Source organism: Diadema antillarum, unplaced genomic scaffold (genome assembly GCF_040938485.1).
Source record: "Diadema antillarum isolate AM-2024a unplaced genomic scaffold, OU_Dant_1.0 seq00001039_RagTag, whole genome shotgun sequence".
Lineage (NCBI taxonomy): Eukaryota > Metazoa > Echinodermata > Echinoidea > Diadematoida > Diadematidae > Diadema > Diadema antillarum.
Window position 1 is genome coordinate 1,475,001 of NW_027271870.1, and position 18,037 is coordinate 1,493,037.

Here is an 18,037-nt window from a genome sequence, read left to right on the forward strand (position 1 = left end):
CTAATCAGAAGAATGCTTACATGTTCAGAGAAAATCAGCTAGTAGTAGTTCTGTGTATGATGTATATATACATTGTATGATAGTATGTGATATAGTTTGATGATTGTGACAGTGAATTACATGGTGGTAAAACCTGACTTCAAACACTGTATCTGCTAGCATGTGTTTAGTTGATAGATTCCCAATAAATTAGTGGTGTTTATTGAAAGACCATTGCAATAGGCCAGTTTATTAAAGATTGCAAATTTGTAGATATTAATTCCCCTGAGGACTTTTTCCCAAGCCTTTCAATCCACCTGTACATAGTCAATGTACTTTAATACTTGGAGTGCTCTCTGCATACTGTAGTTGTTGCAGTGTCAGGCAAGTCACATGAAAGCCTTGGCAAGCTTTCTGGTGAACATGAGCAGCTGTTATTTTGAAGGTATGCATAAAATTTAGATAATTGAGTAAACAGACCACTGTCTGTTGTGATTAGTTTGAGTTATGCAGTTTGCATGTATACTTTCCATTGTTTTCCACCTGGCAGGAATTCCTACGTGCGCCTGCGCCACCTGTGCACCAACACCTGGGTCCATAGCACGGGGATTCCCCTGGATAAAGGGGAGGAGAAGCCAGTCATGCTGAAGGTATGCACATCATTGATTTCCTGTACTTCATTAGCATCAGTACAACCTACATGCTTGTTTTTGTTTTTGTTTTGTTTTGTTTTTGTTTTTGTTTTTGTTTTTTTTTGGGGGGGGAGGGGGAGGGGAGGGAGAAGGTGGTACCCAATTCAAAAGTGTAATCTCTGTCTTTGGGTGGGTTCGAGCGCTCTAAAGCGAACCAAAGTGAACTGAACCAAAGCGTACCGTACCGAACTGTGCCAGATTTGAAGCTTTCGAGCGCTCTGTCGAGAAAGTGTACCTCATGAGTTATTTTTAGAAAAGGTCACACATTTTTTAGGAAGAATGTCATCCACCTGGCGCATGAACCACTTACAGCTGTCCCAAACAAAGAGAATGATGTTTTTGCATTGTGACATATGCGCATGATACGCGCATGCTTTACAGCGAACTTTTGGTACGCTTTTGGTATGCTTTTGGAGCACATCGGGAAGTGGTCCATTTTTGGCTCGGTACAGTACGGTACTTTACACTTTAGGAGCGTTCGAGCGCTCCTCTGGCGCGGGTACGGTCCGGTACAGTTCGCTTTAGGAGAGCGCTCAAATGCACCCATAGATACCTGCCGTAGAAACCTTGTCATCACTATTGCATCTTTATTCATGATCTTCCCCGCTGCATGCTCTAAGGATTAGAACCAGCGCTGGCTGTTGGACAAAATCTCAGTGGTCTACCTAGTGGATAAGATGCTTGTCTGTTGATTAGGAGGTTGTAGGTTCAAATCCTGCCTGAGTATGTATGCCTATGATTTTTTTTTCCATGGCTTCAACTAAAACACTGATTACTTTGCTGCATGTTTGTGTCCATGTAGGTCAATTTGTTAATCAGTTGCAATAAAAATAACTCAACACGAGAATTTTGTCAATTTGAATCAGCTCACTTGTCCAGTATTATTGTCCGTATGTGCATGGTGATCGGTATTAGTTGTGAAACTTGGGCATTGATTTGGCCGTGTTTGACTCATTCCTCTACTGAGATGGTACTGCATAAGCTAATCTCTCCTGGTTCAGATTTTGGTAATGTTCTTCTCCGTAAATTACCACAGAGTCACCTCTCAACAATTTATAGAAATTGCGAAACGCAGCAGCTGGCAACATTACACTCATGCGTAAGGATGACGCATAATTACACGAAAGGAAATATAAATCATATCACTCTGGAATTCAAAGTATTGTGTGTATGTCAGTTTATAGATATTGTCTTACAGGAAGTAGGAAGACAGCTGCATGTTATTTAAAAGTGTGATGCTTTTATCGTTTATGTATAAATAGTTCAAACCTTCCGAAGGCAAGTTTCCTGGTTGTCGGGGATAAACTCCATTTTGCATCAAATTGAAATGTGTTAATAAACTGGTCTATTGCATGTGTAAATGCCAGCTCGCAGGACGTACTTCACTTCCGCTGTAGGAGGTAAATGTTCATAGTTCCATCACCAAGATGTAAAACAAGCATACGGACCAACCGAAGGCTGAGTTCATTTCCTTTGTGATGTGAGTTGTCATTCTCAGCTGCGTGGAGACCAGTTTTCACAGCCCTTGCAGCCCCTCCCCCCCCATGATTTGCAAATAAAAGATTGTTGTATGCTAAACCTATCATCTATCCATTCAATGTTGATGCAACATTGGATGTGCTTGGTGTTAGCGCTTGCCGTATCTCTGCGATCTCGATAATTATTCTGTTTTGATGTGGGAAGCAAGAGTGACCCCCTTTTCGGCAGACCCTTTGCCAATGAATCCATCACAAAATTTAGTAGTCTGGCCCCCAGCAATGTGCAGTCTTCAATCTTTCTGTAGTGGCTAGTCTTCTGTATCATGCAAGAATGGCACCATCTACAAAATTTTGTCATCTTGTCAGCCGGTGGCAGGGCTGATAACTTCATTAAAAGCCAAAGTAATGTATCTCTCCGAAATCTGGGGGAAATAACCCACGACTCCGCGCTCGTAATTGAAGCGGGCACCCCCGCGGCATCGTGAAAGAGCCGTAATGTGTCACACTCCCGGCGACCGTATCTCCAGCCATCTCCATGCATGGGATTCGAGCTATCAGATTTTTGCTCATTAGCCCACCCCTATCTCTGAGAGGGAATTCCACAATACCCGTCAGACCCAAAGAGTGATAGATAGATAGATAGTTAGAGAGAGAGAGAGACTGAGTGTGAGGCAGAAGGAAGGAGAGAGAGAGAAAAAAAAAAGAGAGATAGAGAGAGAAGAACAGAAGAGTAAGATGGAAATATTATGGTCTTAAAATAACCTTCCTGGTTGAAGCCCGACCCTGATCTCCTGGGGAAATTTGCGTCTCTTTTGATGGATCAATTTTCAAAGTGTCAACGGTCTTGCCCCTGACTGACTGCTGATTCCAAGATGTGTTTTAGTTGACCGTGTCCCCAAAAACGCTACAGCGGTGACTGAAAATGCCCGTTGGCACAGATTACAGATGAAAGGATTGCGGATGGGGGCTCGGTTGATGAAAGTGAGAGTTCAGAAACATCTACAAAGTAAACCACGGAAAGATACAGTATAGGCCTATATAGTTCCATTCTTAATATGACTTGAAAATGTCACTCACAAACTTCAATCAAACTTGGGGTGTTGATTTATGGAAAGTACTACCTCAGAACTGTCTCCTGTAGGATGCTCTTTGTGTGCTTTGATAACTATATGTGCTTAATTTTTGTGATTTGGAAAAAAAAATCATTTAATACATGAGAGCTTGTCGAAATTCTAAAGGCACAATAAGTGCCTAAACATCTTTGTGCAGATGAATGTCATCACATACTATGTTCATGTGCATGTAAGCATGTACACAGTATTTGTGGCCAGAATATTGATACAAGTATTGATAGCATGTTACCCATCTATATAAAAAACAGAATGACAAAGATGTTGATACAGTTTGGGTAATCCTGTAGTTTTGCTTCATATTAAAAACCAGTGGGTTAAACATCAGTCTAATCCAGTATACACAGTATGTAAAATGCATAGATGTAATCCATACACACATACCATGATACATTGTATGAAGGTGTTGGCATAGGATTCTTGTTTTGCTTTGGAATTGTTTCTGTACAATGTGCTTAGTATTCAATGGGCACATTATTGTTTGTGAATATGCCGTACCCATCAGTATCTCATTCATTGATGTTCACGGATTATGAACTTCCTTGTGCCATTTATGACCTACAGTATGGAGGAGAGGTCAATCGTTTTTTCAGGCTAGCTGTCAGGGAAGATTTGATTTATATCAACTTGAGCTAAAACAGCCTCCTGCAAATGTGGTATCTGAAACTCTTGGCTCTTGTTCCAATATTGATCATTGGCATCATACAATGTACATGTAGCGAGTTTTGGAGGACAAGTGTTCCTTGTCATATGTCAAAACACAAATTACACGTGTATGTGGTGAGAGCAACTGAAAAAAAAACTTCAACTAAGAGTGGGTAATCCCGGCTGATGCAAATGCTACTAGTCTGGTGAATTCCAGGAACCCATTTCATGGAGAGGTATGCAATTTCTTACTACATTAAGTACATGTATGTTCATATGGAGGTGAATGGAGCATAAAGCATAACAAATCTTGTAGTTTTCATCTCGGACTAATCTTAATGATTGATAACTTTTAATCATTGAAATTTACAACTTCAGATTTTTATCTAAGATTAGCAATGTTATGTGAACCTAACAATTCATTGCTGTTGTTGTAGCAACAACTTACACTCTACATGTACCAACTGATTTGTAATCTGACAGCCGTCGTACTGCAATTTGTAGTTTCATTCTGTAATTGTTGAAAGTTTAGTAATTTGTCATGAAGAGTTCCATGAAATGGTACTCAGGATGTCGTATCACCCATTCATCAGGTACTGGGTGACACCATTTTCATGCGATTGCCATCCAGCGAGTTCTGGAAATTGTTTTTCAAGGCAACCTCTTCCATGTGGTGACAGATAACTGGGTTATATTTGGCAGATCCTTGGTGACAATCCTTCTTCTGTGTTTTTTTTGTGCAGCTTTTTACTTCCATGGCCCGGTGCTTTCAGTGAAAGATTCCTTTTCCGCCTGCAGCTGCACTGTTTCGTCGTCAGAGGAAATGCAAAGATTTTGTCCATGTTTTAACCTTCAGTATTTATTCAGTAAATAAGGCAATTTGATTTGTTCAAACCAATATGTATATCATATCAGTGCTTTAGCATAAATATTCTTTGATCATCCTTGATTTATATTGTCTATTGTCGTCTTTCATAAATGAAGTTTTGTCCTTGGTTTACAAGCTGGTTTGTCCTTGGTTTACAAACTGTTGCTGAATGAGAAAATTTGTGACCCGCTACAACAAAATGATCCTAAAGTCGGGGGAGGTCAATTATTTGAAAATTGCATGATATAATCCCCTAATCTTTCTGCTTTAAATTGATATATGACACATTTTATAAAAATAATCGGCTGCGGAGATATCGATGTTTAAAAGAGAGCATGTCGAGACGTCTGGAAAATCACTGTTTCGAGAAAAGCGCCCTAAATCTCTTCCTTTTGATGCAATCGCGATCAAGGGACACGCAAGTCAGTTTTCACCTCTGGACAATAGAAGGTAAGCCCTAGCAACCCCCGAAGAGTTCATTCAAGCACATCAGCGTCGGCGGTCTCCTCACCAACCAATCAGTGACCAGGATGTGAGAAGCGGCTGAGCATAGCGCACCCCACCCGCACGCACCAGTTGACTGGACAGTGTGCGAGCTTCACGCTTCGGTTAGCAGCAAGCAGCAAACTGACCAATGAGATCACTCTGGTCGTTGTTAGGGGTGGAACCTATCTGTGGCGCTCAATCCAAATTTTCGAACCAGTTTCTGCTTCGTTGAAACGCCAAAAAACATGGCTCAGAAATTCGCTATTTTTTGGTCTTTCCTTTGATCATTTTGCTTCAAAATTTCGACATATGATAGAAGACATGTTAGACTCCAATAATATATCAAAATCAGAAAATCGTAAGTTTTGACCAATTTTGATGCTCTGACTTCAAACACAATTTTCACGGCTGCGACTGTGCGCGACTTTCGGACCTTTTTGTTGTAGCGGGTCACATTTACTCTGGAAATATTTCTGCTGAGCACCTATAAGGAGGCTGTGTAATCCACCTGTACACATTAATTCCAATTATTTACTATGAGGTGCTGGTGTAGGTTTGCATCAATTATTTGTTATTACATTGAGGAAACCTTTGGCAAGCTCCATGGTTGTCATGAACAGTCTTTATGTCAGAAGGTTGTAAGTTATATTTTAATGTTTTCCTCCTCCCACTTGACATCATTATGACTTTTTAAGCAATCCAGCCCTTTTTTGGAGGCATTCCCAAGTCAGTAACTAAATCAATATGAGTTCTCGGTTCCTCTTTTAATATTGTAAGTGCTGTGGAACCTGTTGATTCATTGTCACATGAGAAAGCATTGTCGGGGTCACTAACACTTGCATTACAGTGACCTTACAAGTGTGTACATCATGGGTAAAGTGTTTTACGCTGTAAATGAAGTGCTCATGTCATCTTGTGAATGATATCGGGCTTCAGGTGTAGTTAAATATTTTGCATCATATTAAAGTAGGGCAATGAAGAAGACATACACATGTGTAAGCTCATATTGCTGAAACTTCATAGACTACACCCCTCGACACAGTGTATGTGAGGGAGAAATAAAGGCAAATGAAAGTGTGCCGTACATATTCAAAGAAAGAGAAGACTGACACTAATGTACAAGTATGTACACCATCACGTTATTGAACTTTATCAAACAACAAAGGAATACATCGAAGGATATAGCAATACAATGGCAATAGTATCATTACAGTTGTTATGGCTGCTGTGTAAAAGAGTGCAGGATGAAATTTGACAAGTGCTCTAGAGGAGAATTTCAGTGGCTGTGCAGTAGAGAGCTTAAAGTGATGTATACTTGAACAGACAATAGGGCCGTAACAGAATGAAGGTATCTATTGATATGGAGTACATTATGCTTGTGTCCTCCTGAGTAGGGCTTGTCACTGACTATCTTCTCCTCCACCATACCAGGTTGGCACGGCCCAGATACGGGAAGACAAGGAGGCCTTCGCTATCATCCCCGTCCCGCCGGCTGAGGTGCGTGACCTCGACTTCGCCAATGACGCCAACAAGGTGCTGTCCACCATCTCGGCCAAGCTGGAGAAGGGCGCCATCACACAGAACGAGAGAAGGTGAGAAGACATGAGTGCAAAGCTTTCAAAAGTGACGTTCTGTTGGTCAAAGATGGCCATTGAGCCACTTTCCTCTATCAGACTGTAGGTGGGGGTTTTACTCTGACCCAAAATGATGCAGTAACTTTGAGTGTGCTGAAAACTATTGCACCATTTTCCATTGTGACACCAAAAATCATGTGAAAGAGCATTAGTCATATTGCAATCCAAACAATGATTACTATCTTAGCAAGCTTTTTTTTCTCTTTTTTTTTTTGTCTGAGCATGTTATCTAGGGGGTGGAACAGAGCCCTTTGTTGGGGAGGCTTTGCTCCAGTAGAGATAGGTTCCTTCTCATGTCTGCTCATGAATTGGACAGTATATTTAAACACAGTGCATTATGCAGTGGCTGATTGACTTTAATAGTGGAGATAACAGTGATTTGCCCCCCTCTACCTTTCAAGAACCATGTTTAAGTGAACTTATGACAGGATATGTGCTGTATCAGGTCATGATATTCCCCTGGCACTTGGTAGAAAACAAATCATGTCAAAATGACAAATGCATTCTCTGCGTTCTGCAAGATATTCGATGGCAGAAGGAACCAATCAATCAAGACTTCTTACATGAATTCCTTCTGTAATCTATGATGACTAACTTCTCATGTCACTGTGTAATTTTGATTGAGTTTTTCTGATGCTTTGATAATGCTCCAGATAATTGATGCCTTCAGTTGGAAGAGTTGAGAAATGCAAGAAAACGTGCCATAGAATTTAAAGAGGATGGAATACTACTCTTTGTCTCCTACAGGACAGTGACGCAGCTGCTGACCGATCTGGTGTACTTTGTGGCCTTACAAGAGAACAACGGGGGAGACGCCCTCTCTGTGATCATCACTAATCCAGACCGAGACAAGCAGAAACTGATGAGGGAGCAGGACATTCTCAAGCAGGTATGGGACTAAGGGATTGGCTGAATTCATTTTAGTGATGTGTCTCTTTGGTTTGTATTATGTATGTATGTGTTATATTAGCTGATTAGACATTCAAAAGCAAAAAGTAGGAAAATGATATTCATGGCATGCAATCTTTTCTAAATACTGTGCAAAGGATTAATATTTTGTCAGGCATTCTGTTCAGATTTAGGAGGCATTTTAAACTGCTTGTAAGAGCACAAGTTACCTCATTAGTGAATTCAATAATATGATTTGATCTTTGAGCTCACTATTCATTTCCACTGGAGTAGATCTGTTTCAGTGATTTTAACCACCTATAACTGAGATTCACAAAAGGATATGACTACCATTCCTACCACCCTTACCCCCTTATCCCACCCAATTTCCCTCTCCCCTGGACCTTAATCCTCCACTGCACAGATCTTCAAGATCCTACGGGCACCCTTCAAGGGGGAGCATGCCATGCTGAAATACGAGGAGCTAGCCGACCCCAGGCACGCCCCCTACCGACACATCTGCCGGCTGTGCTACAGGATCCTGAGGTTGTCCCAGCAGGCGTACAGGAAAAACCAGGCAAGTGGAAGAATGGTGCTGGTCTTGAGAGAGTCACTGAATAATTCTTTAGCTGATTGTATTTGCTCAAAAGTCATCTTGTGAAAGGTTTCATGAAATACAAACAAAGTAAAGCTGCTTTTAGGAAGGAGCAGTAGAATTATAGAGCTTGAGAAATGTGTCAAGTGCTTTTGATACTATTACAGACCCGGTAGTTTTGGGATTCAAGGGTGGCCTGATTCATTTGCAGCCCACTAGAGTACATTCAAAAACCTCAGATAGTATTACTGTCAGCAAGTATGTGCATCGAAGTGCAGGGCTGCCAACATTGGAAACTAGTTGAGAGTGAGACTCCCATAGGCCAATGCTATAAATTAGGAGTCAAAATGAGTGAGATCAATAGAAATGCATGCAAATGAAATATAGTTTTAGAGTGAGAAAGGACCAAAATGAGTGAGTCTCACTCTCAATGAGTGAGAGTTGGCAGCCCTGGAAGCGTAAGCTCATTGGTGATGATGGACTCCAGTCAAGGTTCTTTGGCCATGTGTTGACTTACACAGAGATCAGTGATAAAGCTATACACAGTTTGTTACAGGGATTCTCAAATACATCTGAGCCGGGCCAGCCCTCCCACTCGATTGTATGCTCACGCTACTGGGTCTGTTTAAAAGCACATACAATTTTGTACATTGGTACAGGCACACCAGACGGAATTGGAAGCAACACCAAACTGTATTCATATCCATCTATACAAGAGAAAGGGATACATATGGATGCAGGGAAAGCAAAGTTTGATTATGGCTAGGACATCAGTGAGATGTGTGTGATAAGTTTTGTCATGTATTGTGTTAAAGCGGTGGTAAAGCGGTTGTTTAGCAGGCTTGATGGATTGAATGAAACAGAATGATTTCCCATTCTGTGTAATCTACAGTATATTCTTACCACCACACAAATATGCATAGAACCAAAAGCATATCTTGTTTCAATATCTCATCAAGATTGTCGAGGACAGCTTCAATTAAATGAAACTTGCAGAAAATCTTCTTTCCTTTGTAACCTGATTAATTTTGTTTTTAAGAAATCATTTAAACAAAACCAAAGGAATGCTCAATTCAACTCATCTTTCTTACAGAAAGCTTTGGAGTGCTGCTTTTTGTATACTTTGTTTATTTTCACAAAGGAAGGGTACTTTGCTTCGCCTACATGTATAAAAAAAAAATATTGTTTTTGTTTTTAATGTTGTGACAGGAGTACATTGCAAAGCATTTCAGCTTCATGCAGGAGCAGATCGGCTATGATGTGCTGGCGGAGGATACCATCACCGCACTCCTCCACAACAACCGCAAGCTGCTTGAGAAGCACATCACGGCCGCCGAGATCGAGACGTTCGTCAACTTGGTTCGCAAGAACAAGGAGTGCAGGTGGGATATCCTGTCCACACCCTGCCCCACCCTCCCCTCTCTCTTTATCCTCTACACTCCATCATCTCTCCCATCTACCCACCCCCTCCCCTTCCCTTCTTCCTCTATCTCCTCTCCCTTTTGTGATTTTGTGTACATTTCCTATGGAAAACGGTGCTCTGTCATGAAAGTCATAAAAACCTGATTATTTTTACAATTAATCACTTTCATTGATTAATTTTTGTGTTAATTATGGTAGAAAAGTGGTCAGTGACAATTTCCAATGAAAAAACAAAGAAAAAAGAAAAGTTGAAAAACAAAGAGATACATAAGAAATTCTGAAAACAATAAAATACATAAGAATTGAAATGAGTTTTGGAAGTTTTGTGATATACAATTGTTGAATATGCTAAAACAGAGTTACAAATGAAAAATTAGACTCTCAATGCTTTAATTAGGCTACAAATTGTAAAATATGATCTTGAGCTTAATTTGCATAATTAATTAATTAAAGTTAGAAATTGATTGTTTCAGAAAATCTTATGAAATAATCTTGTAGATTATGACGTGAGTCTCGCGCATGTAAAATTTCATCACAATCGCACCACCAATGGCCGAGATCGGGGGGGCGGAATCCATCCCCCCCCCCGGTCTGAGCATAGCCAAAAAAGCCCGGCCCTTTTAGGGTTAACCACTCTCTTCCTTTCCTTTTCTATCCCTCTCCCTCCCCCCCTCCCCCCTCTCTCCCCTTCCCCCTCCCTTCCCCCTTATCTCCTCCTCTCTCCAAGACCCAAATTTTTTCTTAGGGGATACAATTGTATCTAGATACTGGAGTTCTGGTTTTATGTTATGATAAGAATTCACAATATTTTCACATTTCTTTCTTACCATTTTTTTCTTTATTTCATGCTGACTTGTTCTCTTCCCCTTGATACATTGTCAAAATATGATTTGTCAGCAAAGAATTTAAGGGTATAATGTAGACACTAGCTTTCTATTTATAGTTGAATCATTCAAGTTTAGTTTCAGTTTATTCATTTCATTTCAGCCATAAAAACAATATGAAACTGAAATGCAAAAATAAAATGAGTGGATGATAATATTACAGAGGCACATAAAGAGTTTATGATCAAGTGAGAAACTACATGTGTACCAATGAATTATGAACTTCTATAATGACAGTCTTCAGATATATAAAGTACAAACAGTATTTAACACTTGTGAGCTGTTAGATGAGGAATAGAGTTCATGCTATGTTAGCACGACTACACAATGCACATTAAACACATGAATCAAATTTTTGCAGACACACAGACACAAACACACAGACACACACACACACAGACACACACACACACACACACACACAAGTGTATTGCATTGTACACAGAAAATACCAAAAAAAAGAGAAAAAAAACATGATTCAGTGTGAAATACATGTAGCAACTGAAAATGTTCAAACAGTGTATATAAGGGATCAGGAGTTTCTTCCTTTGAACCTTGTGTGTTGACCGGGAAGTGTAATGCATTTTACACTGTAATTCCATTATTTTATTCATCCCCAGTATGGAGACCATTGTGTTTTAACAGATTTGATTACTGCCTGGAGAAATACCTGGTGGTATTTATATTTGGTACAGGTCTGAACAAATGTCATATGAATGAAGAATGGATATATTCGTTGATAATAAACATTTTGGAAAGCATTTTGGGATGAGATTTGAACATCAAAATAAGCAGTTTGAATTCTATGTGTATCATGAATATTGAGCCTTCTGAAGCCAAAAACCACCCCCATGAAAAAAGCACAAGCAAAACATGAAAAAGTGGACATTAATGTACTTTGTAGTTGGAGTTGGTGCAAAGTCCCTATGTTTTTTCTTGAAGTTTGCATAGCGGTTTTGATGTTGTTGTCTCCACAACAGCCAAAGTGATATTGCAGCATCAAAGATATATTCAGATCAAACAATTGTATGTCATAAATATTTATATCTCTTAATAGGTGATGTTGCTTTGCAGTTTAGAAAGAGTGCCAATATGTTTGACATTTTGTATTTTGTTTTAAGTGTATAAGCTATAATGTTATTAGGATCTTCAAGGTAAGTTATGTCCATACTGTTGTTATTACATAATTTGTGATGATATAGATTCCTGGAGTACCTCTCAGACCTCTGTGTGTCCAACAACCAAGCAATCCCTATCACCCAGGAGCTCATCTGCAAATCAGTCCTCAACGAGCGCAACGCCGACATCCTCATTGAGACCAAGTGAGTCGTCTTTACTCGGTGATCGTCTCGACGATCGTCTTGGTGATAATAGTATGCTTGAAGAATCTGTTCTTGATGTACAGTAACTGCCATCACTACTTTACAATTTATTGCTGAGATCAGTGTAGTGTCTTTGTATGTACTTACCCATCTCAGGCCCACAACCGAAGTTGATCTGACATTCTGGGTTGTGTGGTTGTCAGTGGTTATGACAAGAGTTAATGCACTTGCTGTGATCACACTCACTGACGTCACAATTGCATACTTAAGCAGTGCATACTCAATCATGCATTTACTACAAACAATTTCCAGTTCAGTTTGCAAGTCCCAGCTGACTGATTTTTACCCATAAAGGTGAAAGAAGATAATTCATAGAACCATTTTATAAAACAAATTAAGTTTGTGATGTGAGTGGAGATACAGCTCACTCTCGGGTATTCACAATGTTGTGCAACATGCACTCGGCTGTGCCCCCTGCATGTTTCACCATTGCAAGTACCCTCCAGTATGCTGCATATCTCCTAAATCACTCTCACCTGTACATTCCTTGTATGTTTGATAAATGAAATTTTCCCTTCCAGGCTGGTGATAATGGAGCAAGTGGTGGAGATTGAGGTGGAGGGGGAGGACGGGGTGCCGGGGGAACCAATGGTGAGCATCGAGGAAGAGGAGGAGGTCTTCCTCTTCTGGGACAAAGGCTCCAGGTCCAAGGGAGTGCGGGAGCTGGCTATGTGTGCCGCCGAGGGGGTGAAGGAGGATGCTGACGTGCTCTACTATTACAGGTGTGTAATTTTTTTGCCTGTAGAGACAGGCAACTCCCATTGTAGCTTAGTCCTTGAAACCGGCAGTTTTCTTTTGTTATATTAAAATGTCATTATAGTTAAACAATTAAATATGTAAAGATATGTAGACAGTAATTTTGGGAACTGAATTTTCACTCATTGTCACAAGAGTTTTGTTACTGGGTTCATTAGATCGAGAGTGTACTGTATGACTGATTTTGTAAATGCACCTGTTCTTCGAAGCACATCCTGTTGTGCTATTCCCACCCCCCCCCCCCCAAAAAAAAAGAATCACATACGCTTGGTCACTATCAGTAAAATAATTCATGTATGTCTTTAATTCACTTCTTTGATTTTCATAGAGATCTTACCATTCCTAACGGCAAGTTCTTTCATAGTTTATGAGCTTCGTGTCAAGCCTATACACTGTCTAAAACATTAGCTTTATATTCAATACAGAACTTTTGTATTGCTTGGAGGTACATGTGCTTGCTATTTTAAACTCTTTGACTGAGTGGTCAGTTTGATTGTTTTGTCTTCATAGAATATCAAGGAAGAAAAGCTGTCAATCAGCAGAAAATGGTTATCTTGTAGAGGGGCTGTGAAAAAATGACATAAAAATCAAAACCAAGTAGAAGGGAAAACAAGCCAGAATGGCAGAAAATCAAGATGTGAACTCAAACCCAAAACTCATAACTGTAAGCAAATATCTAAAGAAACACTAAACATAATCATTGAATACATAAGTAACGCTAAAAATTAAAAGACACAAAAGTATAAATGCATTGTCAGTGCCACATTTTCCTGCCTTCCTCTCCAACCCGCCAGGTACCAACTGGATCTCTTCTCCCAGATGTGTCTTGACCGCCAGTACCTGGCCATCAACCAGATCTCCATCCAGCTGGACATCAACCTCATCCTGCGCTGCATGGCGGACGAGGCGCTGCCCTACGACCTGAGGGCGTCCTTCACCCGCCTCATGCTCCACATGCACGTGGATCGCGACCCCCAGGAACAGGTCACGCCCGTCAAGTACGCCCGCCTCTGGTCCGAGATCCCCACCCACATCACCATCTTAGAGTGAGTAGAATATTTCCTCTCCTGCTGGACAGAAGGGCCCTCGTCTGAAATTTCACCCCAAAATCAAATCATTGCTGGGGCGACAAGATCTCATATCTACAAAATGTCAAATGTTCAGGAGAGCAAAAAATCATGACAGCCAAATCACTGTATCAAATGGGATAGCCTTCCCTTTGACATGCTGTGGTGGCTTCGTTTTTTGGGGTAAGACAGCTAAGATTTGGACAGGACATCACTTAAGTGATTATCTGACCATTAATCCAACAAAAAAGTCATTTCCACCAAAACTTGAGATACATAATTTTCCAAGATTTTTCCTGTTCTGAAAATTTGAGGTAGATGATTTTCCAGGATTTTTCCTGTTAAGATTAGCTTGAGTTTTTTTTTTATAATCATCATGGTATATTAAAAGTAACCTAGCATTTAAGCATTTATACTTCATGCTTATATGATTATCTTTACAAAACTCACCTACATTTTGTGGGATTTTTTGTAGAATACATGTTTTTGAACGTCACATTCTGACTTTTAAATCCTATGACCAAAACAACATTTTTCCTTTCCTTTCAGCATTTTGTTTCAGCTTTCTTTTTATTTCACTCGAATGAAGTTATGAGTCAATATTTCATAGATGTTGTGTAGTTCATTCGTTTTATTGTTGAGTGTGTCTGATTGCTTAAAAAATTGAAATTTCTTTCGTCTTCCAGCTATGACTCTCACAATAATGTCGGCAACACCCAAGCTAAAGAGGACGTCAGGCCAAAGTTCTCTGACACCATCAAGTTTGTAGAGAACTACCTCTGCAACGTCGTGTCTGCAACATGGTCATTTGCAAACAGCGAGCAGAATAAACTCACTTTTGAGGTAAGTTAGTCTTAGATGGAGTTATGATTACTGTGCATTATTTTCAGTTGACTTTTTTATGTGTGTATTAAAGGTTTATTCAATATCTGAACAGTGCAAGGAAGGATTGCATACGAAAAGAAATCGTACTTGTTTTTAGGTTTTTGTAAATTCTCTGCTTTTTGGTGCATACACTTTTCCATGGCTATATTAAAGGGTGTGTACAGTTCTGGTCGAGGTGAGGATTTAGCTTTTAACATTTTGCGAGGTATTCAGAAACCACTCTATGAGATGTCAAAGAGCATGCGGTTCTAAGGGGTATCAAAAGTTTATTCGATGAAAATCGGTTTTGAAATATCCAAAAACAAGGTGAAACAAAGAGATCCTAATAAAGTTGTGGCATGTCGCCTTTTATTATTAGCACTTTTTGGGATATCTCAGCCATTTGAAAACCAACTTTCATCAAATAAACATAGAATCCTTCTTAAAATTACATGCTCTTTCATATTTCATAAGAGGATTTTCATTATCTCACTTAGGAATGTTCAAAACATGAATCCCCACCTCAACCAGTACTGTACAGTCCCTTTAAGGATGTATAGTGGAACATTTTCAAAGTGGCTTAATGAGGTTTCATTACATTGGTGGTGGATATACTGTTCCTATAGATTGCTATTTTCCTTTCGAGCAGTTTACCGAGATTATGAATATGGTTACGGTTATGGTTATGATTATGATTATTAATTTGATGATGATGATAATGATTACCATTGTACCATATGTCCCCCAAAAAATTACAACGGGGCCCTACGCAATGATATCTTTAAAAATATTGCATCAATCTAAATACAAATTCAGGGTATGAAACTATAACTCATTGTCCACATCTTACAGAAAACCCCATTTGATTTGCTTCAGTGGTCAAAAAGAAATGAGGAATTTTGTAGAGGATGTTGGGAATCTCTTTTGTCCAAGTTCTGTCTATTGTTCACACACAAAATCATCGAAGTGCTAAACTTGGAAGAATCAGACTCATGACATGCTTTACTACAATCCACATTTCTCTGTGACCGCTTAACCAAATCGAATGGCGATTTCTGCAAAATAGAGCTAAGATGTTATATTTTGAGACTCTGAAGTGGCATTGAAAAAAATAAATAATCATATTGCATGTTATCAATGCAAAAATCTGATTGTAATTTTTGTGGGACATACTGCAGTATGTCCCCAAAAAATTACAATCAAATTTTCGAATTGATAACATCCAAAATGATCGACCTGTCTAAGTGCTGCTTCAGGGTCCTAAAACATAACATCTTAGCTCTGTTTTGCAGAAAACCCCATTCAATTTGGTTAAGCGGTCACAGAGAAATGTAGATTGTTGTAAAGCATGTCATGAGTCTGATTTTTCCGATTTTAGCAATTCAATGCTCTAGTACGTGAATAATAGACAGAACTTGGACAAAAGAGATTCCTGACATCCTCTACAAAATTCCTCATTTCTCTTTGATCAGTGACGCAAATCGAATGGGGTTTTCTGTAAGATGTGGTCAATGAGTTATAGTTTCATACCCTGAATTTGTATTTAGATTGATTCACTATTTTTAAAGATATCATTGCGGGGGGTCCCGTTGTAATTTTTTTTTGGGACGTACTGTATAGTGTTTCCATTACCGTCATTACTATGACTAGGTGATAATGTGCAGATTATGATTTTTAACTCCAGCAGTAATTTTGCTGGTAGACTTCTTTTAATTTTTTTTTTGTTTATTTCACATTCTACTTTTTGCCGTCTTTCTTGTAACTTGTTCACTAGGTGGTGAATCTGGCCAAAAACCTGATCTACTTTGGGTTCTACAGCTTCAGCGAGCTCCTGAGACTAACCAAGACCCTCTTGTCCATCCTGGACTGCACACCAGCGTCCGGCCTGGCCCTCGGGAAGCTTGACCCCACCCGCGAGATAGGTGAGTCCGCATCCCGAGGTCAGGGGTCTTGCCGTTTGCCATTTGTAAATGTGTGTTTGTGTGTGCGTCTGTGTGTGTGGGACTGTGACTGTTTGTGAGTGTTTGTGTGTTACCATTGCACTCTCAAAATTATGTTATCAATAATACAAAGCATTGAGGATGCACTATCATAATCCCAAGAAAGGGTGGCGTGAGGGGATGCATGAAAATAAACATCATTTCGGGATGTACATTCTGATCTCAGTATTATGTGGCCATAATAATAAGGTCTTATTTGTCCAGGCCATCACTTTTTTTGATCTCTTTATTATCCAGACATTGACTGCCACATGATTGTCATTGTGTTTTGGGTGCGAAAATTTATCGGAAGTGCAAAAGAATGATTCTCTTTCATATAGGAGAAAATGAAATATCCAGGACATTAATGATGATCACTAAAGATATGATGTACATTTATACCAACCAAAGTATCATTGCCAGAAGGAACAATGGCCAAGAGAAAGGTGCATTTCCACCAATACCTTATTCCATTTCGTTCCCACATTATAAGCTTGCATAATATTGTGTAAATCAGTATAACTAAAAGTAAATTAACAGTGCCCTATGTAGAGTATAGGCCAACCCAGCTCGCTTAAAATTATCATGCTCGAGTATTATCTCACTTTTAATATCTGGCCCTATCACTCATTCGGATGGTGTTGGTCCCAGCATGGTCAGATAACCAAAGCTGGACTGTCTAGAACATTTTAGGCTGGTATTAGTCCTATTTACTACCAGTGATGATTATCTGCCATCTACGATTAACTCATGCCCCCCCTTTCTTCTCTCTCTTTTCTTGATGAGTGAATATTAAAAGCGGCTTGTAGTTTCCCTGCCAGTGAATTCTATTCTTACTACGTTTGTTTCATAGTGATCTGGGAGATAGCACAATTGTATGATTGAATAACCAGTGATAGTTGAAGGGACGTGATTATGTGTGCTGATGCATTAAAGGGAAATAACTACAAATGCATGGCAGGTATTGCCTTATTCTTCATGTCAGCAAAATCTAGACAGATATTCAAAATTCATCTACGCCTTAGATTTTGTGTGGAGGTACAGCTTTTGTACATGTAGTAATTGATACACACATAATAGACAGTATCTGTTACTTTTATATTTTCTGAAGAGGAAAATAAATCTGTCAGTACGTGTAGATGTAGAATTCATCAAGTACAGTCCATCATACATTGTTTATGTGCACAACCTTCCAGTGTAGCTAGAATTATGATTTTCAATTAGGCACATTTCCAAGCTGTGGTCATCTATCCCCAAAGCATCCTAGATTTTTTGTGTGAGACAGAGC

General features: G+C 39.5%; 1 protein-coding gene across 1 annotated transcript in view; it reads left to right on the forward strand.

Annotated features, from left to right (window-relative positions):
- Nucleotides 1-18,037, forward strand: part of LOC139742940 (inositol 1,4,5-trisphosphate receptor-like) — a 146,872-nt gene that overhangs the window by 77,234 nt on the left and 51,601 nt on the right. The window contains exons 11-20 of the mRNA XM_071653448.1: nt 530-629; nt 6,710-6,870; nt 7,660-7,801; nt 8,225-8,377; nt 9,605-9,777; nt 11,904-12,023; nt 12,605-12,805; nt 13,634-13,885; nt 14,593-14,749; nt 16,545-16,692. Coding sequence (XP_071509549.1) covers nt 530-629; nt 6,710-6,870; nt 7,660-7,801; nt 8,225-8,377; nt 9,605-9,777; nt 11,904-12,023; nt 12,605-12,805; nt 13,634-13,885; nt 14,593-14,749; nt 16,545-16,692 — 1,607 coding nt within the window. The remainder of the gene's footprint in view (nt 1-529; nt 630-6,709; nt 6,871-7,659; nt 7,802-8,224; nt 8,378-9,604; nt 9,778-11,903; nt 12,024-12,604; nt 12,806-13,633; nt 13,886-14,592; nt 14,750-16,544; nt 16,693-18,037) is intronic.